The 17,248-nt window shown below is 31.0% G+C and overlaps 1 protein-coding gene across 1 annotated transcript in view; it reads right to left on the bottom strand.

Annotated features, from left to right (window-relative positions):
• mtt (mangetout) overlaps positions 1–17,248 on the bottom strand; it is a 215,547-nt gene that overhangs the window by 107,885 nt on the left and 90,414 nt on the right. The window contains exon 4 of the mRNA XM_040716329.2: positions 3,707–3,877. Within this exon, the coding sequence (XP_040572263.1) occupies positions 3,707–3,877 (171 nt within the window). The remainder of the gene's footprint in view (positions 1–3,706; positions 3,878–17,248) is intronic.

Below are 17,248 nucleotides of genomic sequence, written 5' to 3'. Positions count from 1 at the left end.
GGGGATCGCACACGTGTTGTCTTTTTTGTTTTTACTAATACATTTATACACATATGTAGATACATGGGATAAAAAACAAAACATGTTTGTTTTTTTGTTTTAGATGTTGTTTGGTAATGTAATGAAAAGATAAAATCGTAACAATATGTTACTGCAAGTTTGGGTCCGGATTCTTTATATTAGGGTGATTGATCACCCTCAACTTCTTTCGATTTTGAGTTAGTCTTGAGGTTTGATACATATAGAGCAAATCCAAAATTTTATAAAACTGTCATTATTGGTACATTGTTATTTTCAATCAATGTTATTACACAAAATAAAATCATTTGTTTAATAAGTTAGTTTAATTTCAATCAGTTTGTACATAATGGAAATGCAAAATTCTAAGCCGCAAAAAGATTTATTAGAGTGTCCTAGTGAAGAGCATGTAGGTCGAGATCAAAATTCTCAAGCCATAAATAATTTTTTATGTTATGTTATTTTGAAAACGTCAGGTCGAAATGCAAGTCAAAATCGATCCATCGAAACATTGTAAGCTTTTGATCCAAAGTCCAATCTATAGGAACGATCGTGCCACAGAGTCACTCTGAACAGGCCCAAGAAAGTTCTAGAAAGAGACTCTTTTATGGGTTTATTTTTTACAAAAACGAATTCGGTTTTTTTTAATTGTTTGTTAATGGCTCCTTTATTAAAGTGTCTAGGAGGAACGTGTGTTATTTTCTCAATTGTATTTAAAAGAACTTTCGTCGTCAAAGTTGTCTGAAGTAAAGGGGGGGATCTATTAAAAGATTTAAACGGCCATGGATCCTGAGCGACCTGTAAGTAATTGAAATATTGAATATTGAGAACCCGGCTCTATTGTTACTGAGTTCCTCAATCCCCATAAAAGTATAGGTAGTGCATTGATCCAGCCTTCTATTTCTTCTGGTATTGGTGCTATAATCCCTGTCATAAAATATCTGTGGAAATGTTCTATAAGTCCGTTGGACTCTGGATGATACAAGGTTGTATTCTTGCTTGTAATCCCAAGTGTCTTGCAAACGCCCATCCATAATGAACTTGTGAACTGTGGTCCTAATTCAGACACAATGGTTTCTGGAACTCCAAACCTTGAAATCCATCCACTCAAAAAAATTCTGATTATTGTCTTGGAGGTTATATATGGAATGGGTATCATTTCTGGCCACCATAATAGTTAGGGGACAGTGTTGTTACTGGGTTAGTGGAAATTGACCGATTATGTCTATATGAATAAAGGAAAGTAACTCAGATGGAAGATCGAAAGACGAAGTTGGGTTTGATGTCCTGAAATGTTTGTTTTCCGAAACACTAAAGACTCTTTAGTGATGCGTCTGAAATTGGCTAGGAAATTAAGTTAAGCATAAAAAAAATGAAACTCTCCTTAAATTTTCTTTGAAATCCGGGTAATTGTCCTTAAGTACAGAATGCACGATTCCTTGACGCAATTTTAATATCATGGTGTATTATCAATCAAGAAAAACAGAGATAATACTATAATGACATTATATCTTTCATGTATTTATTTCATATAAATACATGAAAGATATGGTTTTTCAACACCATAAAATCTTAAACAAAGTCAAGAAACGGAGAAAATCTCTTTTTTTTAAAACTTCATATTAGCATACCGAGTGGTCCATTGAAATTTGACCACTTACTATTTCAATAGTTAAGGAAGATTGAGTAATTGAAATTAATTACTATTTCGATACATTAAGGAATAAATGTATAGTTACAAAAAAAACAAGAAAAAAAAACACACACACTCAATAAACAAAGCTCCATTGCTTATGTACAATTCGAGAAAATGACAGAGAATGTTATCAACGAATTTCCATTTGTTCAGGCCAAGTAGTTGGGCGTCTCCAAGACTACCGTTTATAGCATCAGTAAGTTAGAAATGTTAGAGGGGAAGAAGGCCTCTGTCAAAAAGACCAAACTGGATCGGGAGGATTTAAAGAAAATAGCCTAGGCCAATACCCTGAAGTCTATGAGGGGCTCATGCAAGAGATCTCTTTTTTTTTTTTTTTTAAAGAAGAATTTTAGGCCATATCGGGATAAATATATCTATTTTTTATTGTGGCAATTAATATAGTTATTTTAAGTGCAACTTGTAGCGCATACAAAGTGTTAAAAAAATAATTTGTGTATAGAAATTTGACGATAAATCTACTAAAAATACAAATGTAATTCACATTCAATTTTGAAAGATATCATTTTAAATTGTTTTTTTGTTGATGGCCTGTTTCTGTTAAAAAAAAATTATAAGCAAGGGTTATTTTTTTTTTTTTTTTTTTTTGAGAAAGTGTACACTTTTTCATTTTAAAAATACTTTTTAAAAAAGACTTGGATCTTATGATATACAAAAATTAAAAAAAACAGATACTCTATTATATTTAAAGTGGGGACCCTAAACTTGCTGTAGCATTTAATTTCGATTTTTATTCCCGTTATTTTTTATTAAGAGGTTTCATTACGCAATCAAATAACAGCTGATACAAAAAAAGAAAAAAATATTGTTTTTATTCCATGCTTCTAAATGTAAAAAATCCGGAGCAAGAACAAAATAGGCAACGTGTTTGCGATTTTATCGGCCAAGAAGGATCAACACTTCTGTAGCAACTATATGGTGGACTTCTGGCCTTCTTCCACTTAGCCATCCTCCAGCTCAGAACTCAACCCCCTGGACTTTGGAGCTTGGGTGTCTGTGCCAAATATGTAAGCCATACCTCTCATCTAAATTTGGATTCGTTCTAAACTGCCATAATGCCAGTTTGGTGAGTCATGTACACAGCCTTCATCGCCAAGGCTACCAATCTGTCCGCAGGCGTGCCAAGGGCGTTATTACTTGTGAAAAAGGACATATCGTTCAAAAATGTAGTCCAATAAATAATGTATTAGTATTATATATACTAGGACTTAACCGTGTTATATGTTTTACTTCAAATAATTATATTAATGCTCTGAATAATTCCAGAATTTAATAAAACTTGTTGATAGACAGCAAAATAATTATAATTAAGTTCATTCTTCAACCCTAATGAGATACATACTAAGTCTAATTCGGTAATCCTCTTGTTCCTCTTTTTCAACTTAGATTCAATATACGTTTTTCATTTTACCGTTGGTACAATCATTCGTTTGTTGGATTTTTTATTTTTTTGGTGCATTTTCAAATTGATAGCCCATACAATAAAAAAAAAACCTTTGAGACACGTTGAACCAATCTTGTTTTATGTAAAAAATAAACTTATTATTAAAAAAAAACAAAAAAAACTTGCCCTCCAGAGACCTAAAAATCTGGTTTGACCAGAATGAATCTTATCCCTCCATATGTAACTCAAAATTTGGAACAGCTTTTCCTTTATGTTAAAATACAACGAAAATATTATACTTTTGTAGATTCATATCACAAATTGGTTTTGAGTTGTCTTTGCTTGATTCCATAAAAATCACATTTTTTGTAACTTTGTAACATTCCAAGTTTTGGGTTCCAAATCTCTATGTATACATCAAATAAAGCTACATTGCTTGTTATTTTATTAACTGATGGTAAATTCTTCAAAAGCAAGATCCATAGTAATAAATCTGTAACTGTGTATATGGGGCTTCAATAATAAATATTTGTCACATTGAATAAAAAACATGGGATCTTTTACAAAATTAAGGAAAACTTTATACTTACTTTAATACCATAGTTTGATTCTTCATACACAATAGACATATATTTCCAACCGAGTTTTTTTATTATTTTTGCCATGGCTAGAGTCTGATAATGATCACTTGGTATTGTCCTCGAAAAAAACTCAAATCTTTGTTTATTAGATAACTCAGGACTTGTGGAGAAAAAGGATATCTGTTGGTGAAAAAGAATATATAAAATATTAATGACAATTGAATTCAAATACATATAATCAATATATATTGGGTAATAAAGAAAAGCGAACGTTGTTCAAGGCAATTATTATTTCAAAGAGTTTATCAAAAATTCCAAAGCGAAACAAAATAGCTTGAAAGCTACAGGAGGGCTATATTTAGCAATTTTTTTATGTTACAAATGTCACCTTGAACTATTTTTTTTACATATTTGAGGATAACAAATTACTTCTTTTATATTGCTTCTAAGAAGATGTTGTTCTTATAAACATTCACTTAAAACCAATGATGAAAAACAAAAATAATAATTACTACAAATAGTTAAGGACCATTGGAAGAGATCTCCGATTTAAAAAAAAAAATATAATTAATTATAGAAAAAATATGCTATACATTATGTAAATAATAACAAAACTCTATTAATTTCACTAATATTTCGTTTTGTATGATAAATAATTGGATGAGAAATACTAGAATATTACAATAAAGAACTATAGTATAAGAAAATAAATAATAATATATTAATTGAAGAAACAAAAAGAGCTCGTTAAGAAAAATTCATATAAAAAATGAAAGCCCGTCTTGGAAAATTGTATATTTTTTTATCATAAACATTTGCAATATTTCAGTTTAATTGAAGAAATGGTTATAAATGAGCATGCCTATTGCCTATGAGCAATAGGTTAACATTTGTTCCTTTAACTACTATTCGATAATCGATCAAAGATAATAACTTTGGAAAAAACTAGTAGTATATTTTTCGATAACTTATTCATGTAACAAAAGTTATAAAACTAAATAAATATGAATTGCTTTTTTGGGTAGATAATTGAACGTCAATTTTCATAATTTTAATGGTAGTTGGGCTACTTCTAAAACTTTTCAGATTTGTATTAAATTTGGCCATGATGTTTTTTTTCCCAAAATACAAATTTGTAGCCATGAGAATTCAACATTTATAAACAAAAGGTTATAATTGGACTAATTTGCTATGTCTATATTTTGATTTGTTTTAGCCGTAACAAGATGTAGGTAAAGGAAATCTTCATTAAGTAGTAGAAATAATAGAACAATTATTTATTAAGTAATAGCATATATGTGTTTTGAGATTAATTCATTGTGTCTCAGTAGAAAAACTACTATAATAAAATATTAAATGGGTTTTTATTACTTTTAATAATTGGTCTTGACGCGTTTGAGACGAATACACTCTTTTATGCAGATGAACATGCTAAAAATCAAACCTTCCTGTATTTCTGGCTTAATATCTTACCAAGCATCTTATACTTGCTCCTGTATCACTGTTGTATTTGTAGCAGGTGGGTTCATTTAATCAAGTTTATTCTGTAGGATGGACCACAAATTTTCAATCAATTTTGTGAGGAGTTTACACGTGTGAGGTTCTCCATTGCCTTATTGAACAGTCGATCTCCTAGTCATTTTAGTGAAGAAAGACCATTCCAAAATTTGGTCCCCATAATACTGCCATCAACCATACAACAGGCACGAAGTGAAGCTCAGAGATAGCCTGTTGCGAAATTATTCTTCACACAATGATCTTGTGGTGAATCCTTACTTACTTTCTCTAACGGAGTATTTTCTTTTTTTGCAGCTCGGCACCTTGTGATTTAATATGTTTTAGGGTGAAACAGTTCATATAGGCTTTCATATGTGAATAGGACACACCTTCAATCCTCCACAGTCGATTTCCTTCCCTTTATTAATAACTTTAATTTTTTTCCCTTTGTTTCTCCGTCAGCATTGGTTCTTTCCGTTTCTTGTAGGCAAGGCAACCCAATATTTTCAAATAGCAATGCACCGTATCTTCGCTGACAAGATAATTATCCTTTGTGAGACATTTCCAAAGTTAACGCAAAGATTTATGAGATTTTTCCTGAGACACATAGAAATTACAATTTTTACCACTCCACTCAGCTTTTCAGACTGTTCTTTTCGATAATTGTCTTCAAGGCTTTGCCCTTGTTTGTAACGATTCCACCATCACTAAACCGAACGTCTGTATACCTCCAACTACTTTGTTGTTGTAAATACACTAATTTAAAAGGGAAAAGGTCAACAGAGCGTTAACAAATAACTTGTCTAGGATTTATGAAACTTCATTCAGCAAAAATCAAACAACATGTACTGTAAACAAATACACTCTCCAATTAATCGTCATATTAACTTAATTTATCTCAACTTGTTAGAATTAAAATACGGCATTCTATGTTAAGTTTAATTTTTATAACAATGCTCCATAAGTGGCTTTGGATTTCTTGAAAAAATTATATTTCTTGGAAAATAATTTCAGATATACAATTTGATATTTAAATTTTTTTTTGAATCCACAACTATCCATAAAAATTAAATGCTTAAAAAATAAATTTAAAAACACACTTCTATTCCCGTAAAATTGTTTTTTTTTTTAAATAAAGTTCAAAATCGACAGTAGTTCACAAAAAAATTAACTTTTTGAAAAAAAAAAATCAAAAATTTACAGCTATTACATCAGAAAAATTAAATTTTTTAAAGGAAAATTTCGAACCACTTACTCATAATTGATTGTTTTGAGAAAACATTTCGAGTATTAAATTTTATAGAAACAAAAATTCAAAATTCTACTTCTGCTCTCAAAAAAGACTTTTGATTTTAATAAGTCCATTGTAAATTTGACTTAGGACTCGATTCGTTCATTTAATTAAATACTCCAGACTTCACTTAAACCCGTAAAAATAATGATACATTTCAAATTGTTTTAAAAAATATCCGATTATATTTGTACGACCTGAAAAATTACACATTCAGTTATTAATTGGTTAAATAGTAGATAACATACTCTTATAGATATAAAAATATGCCTTTTTTTCCATTTATGAAATAACTTAAACGCATTTTTTCTTCTTACAAATTCCAAAGCCACTTAAGATTTTATAATAGAATTTAACTGTTTTATATAAAGAAAGAACCATCTCAAACCACCTCCATTTATAAAAACGAAAATTTAAATCAAATGCTATTGTTTTCTAAAGAAGAATGGGGCCGATTATGAAGGTACAGATTTTAGGATAATGTGTTTGTTGTTTTTCGATTATTATTAGTGTTCATTGTATTGTATGGAAGTATTGCATAATTTCCTAATAGAACTAAGCATGCTGATAAATAGTCAATGATGGTCTAATGGTCATGTTATTTAAATGTGCCACTGCACTCAGCAGCCAGAAAAAGTTCCTAAACAGGAATTACACTACAATAAAAAGCTATTTAGTGTGCCCCTGCAATCCCCTGTCAGGGGTCACACAAATTATTATATAGCTACTAACGTACAGGGTCCACCATAATTCTGCAACAATTTATATCTTTTCTATAAGTATTGAATATATAATGACGAAACCTTACACATAAAAAATTGGCCAAAATATGGTAGAAATTTAAAAATAAAGTCATTAAGGCCAAGTAGGTCTCTTTATCACTAAAATTACGGCCTTCAAAAACAGTTTTGTGGTTTTGTCATTTTCAGTATGACACCTGTGACCCCCGACAGTAACAAGGCTAAAGTCTTGGTCAACTGTGCAAGGAAAAAGATGAAGGTAGAAAGATGGAACCATATTCTATCTGGTACCACGTGAAGAGGATTCATATTGTATTAAAGGCCCTCCATGCCAATAGTAGGAAGACTGAGTGCAGTATATGGGGAAAAGCCCTTCAGGCGAGGAGAAACGCCATCATTCAGGCTTTAAATCGCTATATCATTCGATATCTTATAAAAAGAGCTAGTGTTCAATTCTGAACAATTAAAATACTTCAATTTCCCTCCAAACAAAAAGATATTCCACCAAATTTTGAGTCACATCACTAATTTGGCATAACTCTAATCCGTCTTTGTACAATCAAATGCATACGATATGCACGCCCTTTAACCTTCAACAGGATATTTTTCATGTTTCTTCAAATGAAGATACGAAAAATTGTCTTGGCAAGAGAGAAAGATAATCCTTGATTTTTGAAGCTGAAAAAGAGATACAAATTTTATCTTTTGCCAATTTTATTATTTCAACATTAATTAAATGTAAAAATTTTGACAATGATAAGGACACATCATTTGGAGCTAAAAATTTTGCATTCCAAGGATCTAAATGGTATCCTTATATTTCTTTAAGATTTTTAAGTCTGTACAGAAGAAGAAGATTGTGATAAATCCCTCTTCTTTTTATATATCTCCCTATTTATCTAGATCTTTAAAAAAATGTATTGTGATGCCCATTGTTCGACGTTTGTTTCTTTGAAGGTGGCCATACTATATTGGTCGAAACTTCAACTAATGATTATCTGAACAAATGGAAATCTAATTCTAGCTATACGCTCCATCAGAGCTTACTTTTACCATGGAACAACAAAAATGTATAATTTTGAATCAAATATGAAATAATAGTTAATAAATTTTACTCTTATTGAAAAAAATGATCATGAATTAATCTTTAGCAAAATATACTACGTTTTAGTTAAATATTCTAGTTTTTCTAGTAAAATATAAAATAAATGGTTCATTGATCACTTGTCTAAACTTGTTTTCAAAATGTTCATAGTTTTATCATAAAATATACTAAATTTGCAAAACAGCCAACAATTTCTACAGAATTAATGTTTTAAAAGAATATGTAAAAAATTTCGCTTGAAAGTGTTTAGAATATACCGTTTCATTTATTATTTTTGTTCTGAGACATTGAAACTAATAATTGGCATTACTAAACCCATAAAATCTTTGTTCAAAGCCTTTTAAAATCTATTGGTTTTAGACAATCCGTTAAAATATGTAGTTGTATGTCCAGTTTTCCATATTTAAAGGAGGATTACTTTTCTTCTGGTGATTTTCCCATGTTTTAATTGCACTCAAACGACTTCCTGTTGATATGAGCTAGTAAATAGCCACACGCTCCATACCAATCATTTTTAAAGACTTTCAAAATGTATAAAATCTTTTTCTGTCCACAATTTTCCCTCAAGCAGCCACAATGCAATGAAAAACTAGGTTTGTCAAATATATTACATATATCGTCGTAAAAATATGTGATAAAATTTAGAAAACGCACGAGGAATCTATTTTTTAAATTGGTACTAAATTTATATTTTCTTCGTAATGAAATAAAACTAATTACATATGAAAAATACAAAATTTCAATTTTTGGCTTCCTGTCCGTCAAAAATCAAGTGCACTTATTTTTTACATTATGAAAATACTTTTTATCAATTTTTAGATTATCAAGTATAAACTGAAATGTCCAAAAACTTTGTTTAAAATGTTCACAAAATTCGAGAAAGTACCTTTCCCATTTTGGTATCGGATCTAGATCGGAAGTTTGGGTATCCTAAATTTACTCGGATATTTAAATCTAAAGATCTTGTTTTTATAACTAGATAAGGCAAACTCCAAAGCTTTTGTTTTGTAGGAGCACTTTGAATTTTTAAGTAAATAACAAATAAAATTAATTGTGTTATAAGTTTTTCTTTAATTCCAGCTATGTTCAGTGTAATAAAATCTCTAAATATCTTTTTTTAATTTATCAATGAATGGCAAGAATCAAGATAAATTTTATTTAGAAAGCTGTTATTGTTCTTTTGTTTCGCTTAGGAAATAATTCACATTTATTATAATAGTTTGTGTTTTTCTATTCTTACACAATATGTAATATATATATATGAGAAAAAATAAGCTACTTGGATTATGAATGAAGTGATTTTTGTTTTTTCATGTTTTTGAAAAAAAAGCAAGTTGATAACCATTTTGATAATGATAATGTTTTGGAGGAGAGCTGATTAACTACCCTGATGTGTTTTTTTATATTAGCTAAATGTACAGTGTGCGATAAAATCGTGGACTTGAATAGAAATCAATCTGGATTACTTAAGGGTGAATATTTTTAAATACTAGGTTGCATTATTAAAATAATGGACTATTCCTGTTAATAAACCATAAAAAACAAACTTTCAAAAATCAAAAGTTGTCAAAATGGAGGCGAAAAGGCAAAGGTGATCTTATCTGCTCCATGCACTAGTGAGTGTCGAGGAGATAATGAAGGGTGCTCCCAGAGTCTTGTTTACATGATTAAAAACATGGTTGCTTCAGTTCAAATACTTGAGAAGTCCCTTAGCAGGGGTACCCGCCGAATAATTGGGATTATTGAGGATGCGGACACTGAGATCGCTAGAAGTCCGTCCAAGTCGATGAGGCAGTGTACATAGGCTCTCAATATCAGTGATGGGACTGGGATGAGGAATGTGATGGATTTGAGGGAAGGCTTCTTATATTCTACGACGTTGGCAACTGGGTTTAACAGCAACCAAGACCAACCAGGGCAAGACATTGTTGATTACGTTAAAGCATAAATGTTGGTTTGGCCACCCTCCTCCCTTTGGAGTCAGCTAGTCAAGAAAAGTACCTGTGATGAAGCATCAATGTTCTTCTTCTTTTCATTTTTGTAAAAGCTTACTCTATTTTTTTGTTATCAAAAAGTCCACTATTTTAGCTTGCACAGTGGAGCTATGAGGGGTGGGGGGAAGATGGAAATATACATTCTATTTTCTATGTAGTAAGAAATACTCCGATGTTCATTCTCAATTTTACTCTATGCTAACAAGGACTACACATATAACTTTAAAAAAAATTGCTACTTGCAATTACTTTATACTTTGATGTTCTATCTTCAAGAAATAAAAAATAATGATTACAGGCGAGTTCACTGCGCTCTTTTTCCACGGAAAGTTCAATTCCCTCTTTTTCACCGAGAGGCAAGTTCATCCTAAAGCAAGTTTGTTGTTAGGAAAGTTCATCGCAAGACAAGTTCATCACGAGGAAAAAAACATGTTGTTATATTATAAATAATTATGAGAGAAGGGAAAATAAGCAGATTATACAATTTCCTTGTACAAGTTAATTTATATACACCGAATGCGCTAATTTTTCCGTATCAAATATGATTTGTATAATTTGTCATCTTTCTAATTTCTCCTTATGGGCAAATTGGCTGTACAAGGAATATGATAATTCAATTATCACATGCTCTTTCATCAATATGCTCAATTTACTTATAAAAGAACCATTTATAAACAATTTAAATTGTTTTCAAAATCGATTCAAAAGTTTGTTTCAAAAATATAAAATAAAAGTCGAGATAATTTGAAACTATCGTCACAAGGAGTGATCATAAAAAATTATTTTTTTCTGTAAAAAAAAATTCCCAAACCCATAGCTATTCACATAAAATTTAATTTTTAGGAACATTGTATTCGCAAGTAACATATATTCAATTTATTAAAATTAAAAATATTAAAGCTATGTCACAAATTTGTTGAATTAGGAAGGTAAGGGTTAAATACAGTGTTTCTATCAGTTAATGTTCTTATTTAAATTACCTCTTTAGTAGGATAATGAGTATATTCATTGAATGATTAAATATATGCATTAAAAAAGTAAAATAAAATACTACAACATCGTGATTTTTTTCATTAAGGTATATTCCAAATATATGTATTGTTGGGGATAAATTTTCCCAGGGATGTACTTGTCTCAGTGTGAAAACTAGGGGGGGGGGGTTGAAAAGGACGCAGTCAATTTTTGGCACACACTTTAGTATATATAAGCCCTTTTTAGATTCTCAACTATAAAACATTTTACATGTGAGTAAATATTAAGAATTGACAACCTTCATTATAAAAGGTCACTTCATGGAATTAATGCTTTTAAATTAAGTGTTCACTCATTCCGACAATTCTTTAACACATTTGGATCGAACTGCACAATAAATAAATTAGAATAAGGAAAAATGTTTAAAGAAGAGAGGAAAGTCTGAATTGAATCAACTATTAATTAATGCTTTACAAAATCGACACAAATAATTTAGTCATTTTACTTTTAAATTTGGAGTACCATAAATCCAATCATAATTACAAATTAATGTAGCATGGATCAACAAACCAATAAAAGGTGTGTCAACTTGTCTGCACTGGCATCTAATAGTTGTTTAAATAAAAGAAGTTCATCTAGGACGTACATTTATAGCCTCTCAAATATCTTCAATATTACTTTCTCAGATTCATAATCACCCACTCGTGAATATGGACCAGCAAGATATTAGAACTACAATTTATATAGTTATTTTTGCCAGAAACTATGTTGCCTATCAAAGTTGCCAACATATATTTTTCTTTTATATTTATACTCAAACCAATTTAGACAATTTTTGATCTCTATTAATATAGTTTTTTTTCCTCAAGAATTAAATTATAATCATAACAGCTCCAGAAAATTAAGACATGGTGAAGGTAGCCAAAGGCAAAACAAACACTTGTCCGCTAAAAAATGATAAAAATATACAGACCTTATTCTTGAACATTATCCTTTTTTTTCCGTATTTATTAATTACATTTAAGATTTCTTAATTTATAAATAAAATATTCGGGTTCTTATAGCAAATAATTTAGGCAAATACTTGTCAAGTAGTTTTATCTTAATTAAAAAACTTAATATATTAATAAAATAATGATATATAGATAATTTAATTTTGCAAAATCATAATAAAATATTAAATACTCTTCTGAAAAGGAATGAAAAAAAAAAGTAATTCATCAAAACTTTTAAAATTCTACAACTATCTTTTATTCATTGAATTTAAAAAAAAAAAAAAGATTACATTATATATTATTTTATTAATTGTAAATTTTATAGCAATTCTAATATAATAAATATATATTAGTTTGACCATAAAAGAAGGGTTACGTATTCTGAAACTTCTTTTAATGATTCCCAATTTTCCACATTAACTTTTTATTTCTTGGAAGCAGATTACATTCAGTGTGCAGGAGTAAAGCTGCTACTTTTGACCCAAGAAACCTTGAAAAACACATAATTGAGAAAAATAAGTATGATAACGCTAATAGTTTTTTTAATTTATTTTTTAAACTATTATTTATATTTTATATTCAAATTGTGATCCTCCAGCACTAACCATCGTCTCCACATGAGGCCTGAAGGCCTTACAGCCATTGCCAACATAGTCCGCTGGCACCTTGGAACACTCACTCTCCACAGCAGCCTTGAGGTCGTCCGTATTACTGTAAGGAGTAGCAGAAGGCTTGCTCTCGACAAAGCCCCATACTCCATAGATACTTTCGGGTGTCTTTGCTCTTGTAACCTCATATAGGAAAATTGATATCAATTTAGAACGTTACTATGATCCTCAATCCTATTTTTGCTCACTTGGGTGCGTGCAATATGTACTATGCTTTGCCATTTGGCCTCCTCCATCCTTGTCGTCAGTCTGATTTTCATTTTTTTAGAGGTTTAGATAAAAGTTTAGGGAAAGTGTACGCCTTTTTTTTTCTTTTTTTTTTAAACAGGAAAAATAATTTATATATGCTGTTCATTATTCAAATAAATAATATCCAGAAGGTAGAAAATAGGAGATATGCGAATATGCGAGAATCCTTTCTTGACTACAGATATTTTGGTGCTCTAGAAAGCATTTTTACTCCGAAAAAAAAAAAAATGGCCTGAAATCCCCTTTTTAAGATGTTTGCCAGAATTAAACAGTTAGTTATATAATCAACTAATCATCTGCAATTTTAAAGATTTATAGTATAAAGTAACTATCCCTCTATAATCTCTCAATGAAAAGTTTTTTAACGAGTAACAACGTTATGGATTTTACATTCAGAGATAAATTTGGAAACTAAGCTTAACATTGTTAATTTATTGATTTAAATTACAAAAATTGAATATATGCACATGTTTTAGGTACACTTATTGGAATGAAGATAAGCCTGCAATATAAAATGTTTTGACGATTAGGATTTCAAGAGAAGTGACAAAATACAAAAACAGTAAAAGTATCTAAGTATATAGAATAATATAAAGACTATATAAATTTTCCAAGAACAATGAAATAGCACAAAAAAAAAAAAAGAAACAAAATAAGTAAAAACCCTAGTTCATAAAAATAATATCTTGCAATCCTAAAATAGATGCACCTTCTAGAAAAATGATTAATATTCCTTTGAATATACATTTTATCGCCAATAATTCTCAGTATGCTTATGAAACATTAAATCAAATGGGATGAAATTCTTAATATATCTTAATGTTGCCTTGTTTAGAATGTATTAATATATTTACCAATTTTAATAAAGGTTTAATTCATTCTGCTAACTGTTTTGCTTAAAAGTCGTTCCCTTGTTTTTCCGTTTCATTTCTTGTATTCTTCATTTTTCCATTTGATGACTTTTGGGTACAAAGGCAGCTTCAAAAATGAACTATTTCATACAACACTAGGATGTACTCGTATTATATATTTGATTTCGAATTAGTTTATTAATTCTTTTAATAACTCCAGAAATTATCTAATCTTGTCGATACACAACATAATTTTTTTTTAAGTTGCAATTATTGTATTTGAAAAACTTGTAATTCTAATTTGATTAGAAATATTTTGCAGATATCTCTCTTTTCTTTTTAGAGTGGATTTCCACCTGTGGAGGTATTAAGGTCTTAGTCATAGTACATAGTTAAAATTGAGAATTTTTGTCACCAAAGGGATCTTTTTTTATATATCGCAAAAATCTTTCTTCTTCATTCGGCGTTCCACGAATGGTATTTTTCTTGATGATTTCGGGGAAACTGGAGCCTATTTTATTTTCCTCTGTTCATGTTGTAGTTCAAAAGAGAGCTTGATGGAGAATGGATTCCGATCACTGATGTGGAATATTATGAGCAAAAAGGATGGTTTTTTATCTGGAAGGATTCGCAGATCAATCCGGTGTTCATTTGATGATGCACCAGATGGTTCTTCACAAATAACTCGGTTGGATTTTGGATCTAAAAAGATATTCAAGCCTGGCATTACATAATTACTAGATGAAGAATCTTCTGTTGAATTTCGATTTGCTGTTGTATTTCAGTATAATAGTACTTCGGAGAGAACCAGGTTGAATTTTGGGTATGATGAAGGGGTCTGATCTTGAAATCACCGATTTCAAGTGGGAAGACTCTCTTCTTGATTTTACTGCCTGTGAGTATGAACAAAATTGGCTATCAGTTCTCCAGTTTTTAATCAAAGATTCCAACCAAATGTTTTGGTATTCTTTGATGTTGACTAGTTTCTTTCTACAGCTTGTGCAAGTATGTCCAAATTTGAAGCAATTCGGGCATTATTTATTTATTGTGCCTTTCTCTCATTTTATTATTTGTCCACTAATAGGGATGAGTGATAGGAGATTTGTTGACTCCCCCACGACATCAAAGGCAACCAAGCCTGAAACTAAAGATATATTACAGGATTTAAGCGCAGGATGTTTTTCAAGGCTTCCTTTATTTGCATCTGGCTTCACAAACCAATCTCCTTCATTTGATTGGTGAACAAACCAAGTGTATTTGTCACTGCAGTGTTTGCTACCCGGCAAACTGTAATCAGAACTTTTTCCTGAAAAAAATTCGTTGAGTATAATTCGATTGCTCTTTTTAAGCCTCTTATTTTGATTTTGAAAGCATTTACCGACAATTTACTTTCATTGGGAATCTAAGATTTTCAAATTTACCAAGAATATTGATTGGTTTTTTCAACCCAATAAAACCCCCGGCCAGGACCTATTTCAGACTAACATGAGACAGATCATACACATACCTAGATGACTAGCTTATGAATAGTAAGTTCCACTATATCTTAGTCCTTGAATTATTTTTCAGATGGGACTGAACCATCTTCTTTCTCAATTACGAGTTTAAAAAGCTACCAGTTGTCCCTTTTAAAAACAGTAATCTTATTTTCTTATTTCTCTGTAAAGGTGACGTCATCATCCATTTGGTTATGTAAATAAAAGTGGTCATATGATAAGTCATTTTTCCCATCAATCCAAGTACCTTGGTCCACAACCTCATCTTTAGACTGTGCTTATCAGCCTCTTGGTTTCTGGGTTCCTCTAGTGAGGGTTCAATCCCCCCGATTGAACCCTCATTAGAGGATATCCTCAAAATGAAAAACGTATCTATATGGGGATTTTCCTAAACTCTTTATATGCAAAAAAAAAAAACATGAAAAAACACATTAGAAATTGGAAATAACAACGCAAATTTTATATCACTTAATAAAATACATACTAATCAGTTATAGACAACATAATAATTACAAATATGGTCCTCCTTCAACCATAATGAAGATATATACTATGACATATCTCTAATCCTATTCCTCAGTCCCTTTCTTAATTTGTATTCAATATATGTATTTGATTTTTTTGTTGCATTTTCGAATCGAAAAGCCATACCTGAAAAAAACTTTGAAACACGAAAAATCGATCTTATTACATGAAAAAACAAACTTACTCTCCAGAGCAAAGGAATCTGGTATTATCAAAATGAAATATACTCTTAGGTACACGACTTAAAATTTTGAACAGCTCCTATATTATGTCTTAAGTCTGTATCTTTCTTCGTTTTTGAAATATATACCCTGGTTATGCGTTTTTATTAGTTAACAACCTCCCAAACATCTACTATATTTGAAATATGATTAATCTTTTATTAATGCACATAAAAAATGTTATTGGATAAAATCAACACCAGCTGCAATGACCTCCTCCAGGCGGGGATGCACGCGTGAGCATGCCTTTATGATGTCCTTCTGGTGATGTGGCTGAATACCTCCATGATAGAGGTGATGAGGGAGGCCTTGGTGTTGTGAAAGTGACGATTGGTGTCCCTTTCAGCCACACCGCACACATAAAACTCGAAGGGGTTGAGGTCGGGGCTTCTAGGGGCCAGATTTACTTCTCCCAGAAGTAAAGGAGATTCTGCTTCCCCCATTCTTGGGTACTATTTGCATTGAGGGCCGGTGCCCCATCCTATTGGAAGATGTGCGGGCACCTCATCCCTAGAGGGCTTAGTAACGTTTATCATTACATTGAGGTACACCACCGTGAGGCTGCTCTTCAACACATGGGGGAGGGTGCATGAGGTCCCCCTTGTTGCTGACCACGTCCAGGACCATCACTGTGGACGGAATCTTGGTCTTCGTAACAATGGGAACTTTCTGAGGATCAGTGCACAGCCACCTGTTGTTCCTGGAGTTTTTTTACATCTAAGTAAAAGTGTTCTTCTTGAATGGCTTTTTGAACTTCATCAGCAGCTTCTTGTCCTTATATAATCACCCCTGTTTGATCGCTAAGCTCATGAACTGGCCTCTTCGTAGCCCATATGAATTGTATCTGTATGTTGTCCTTCACAATCTTATTTATTAAGGAGTGATACACCCAAAACTCCCGGGAAATTGACCTGATGGACCTGCCATGACCATTTTTGATGAGGTTC

Source organism: Lepeophtheirus salmonis, chromosome 7 (assembly GCF_016086655.4).
Source record: "Lepeophtheirus salmonis chromosome 7, UVic_Lsal_1.4, whole genome shotgun sequence".
NCBI classification, from domain to species: domain Eukaryota; kingdom Metazoa; phylum Arthropoda; class Copepoda; order Siphonostomatoida; family Caligidae; genus Lepeophtheirus; species Lepeophtheirus salmonis.
Note: the sequence above shows the minus strand (reverse complement) of the source record. Positions and strands in the feature narration are given on the sequence as shown.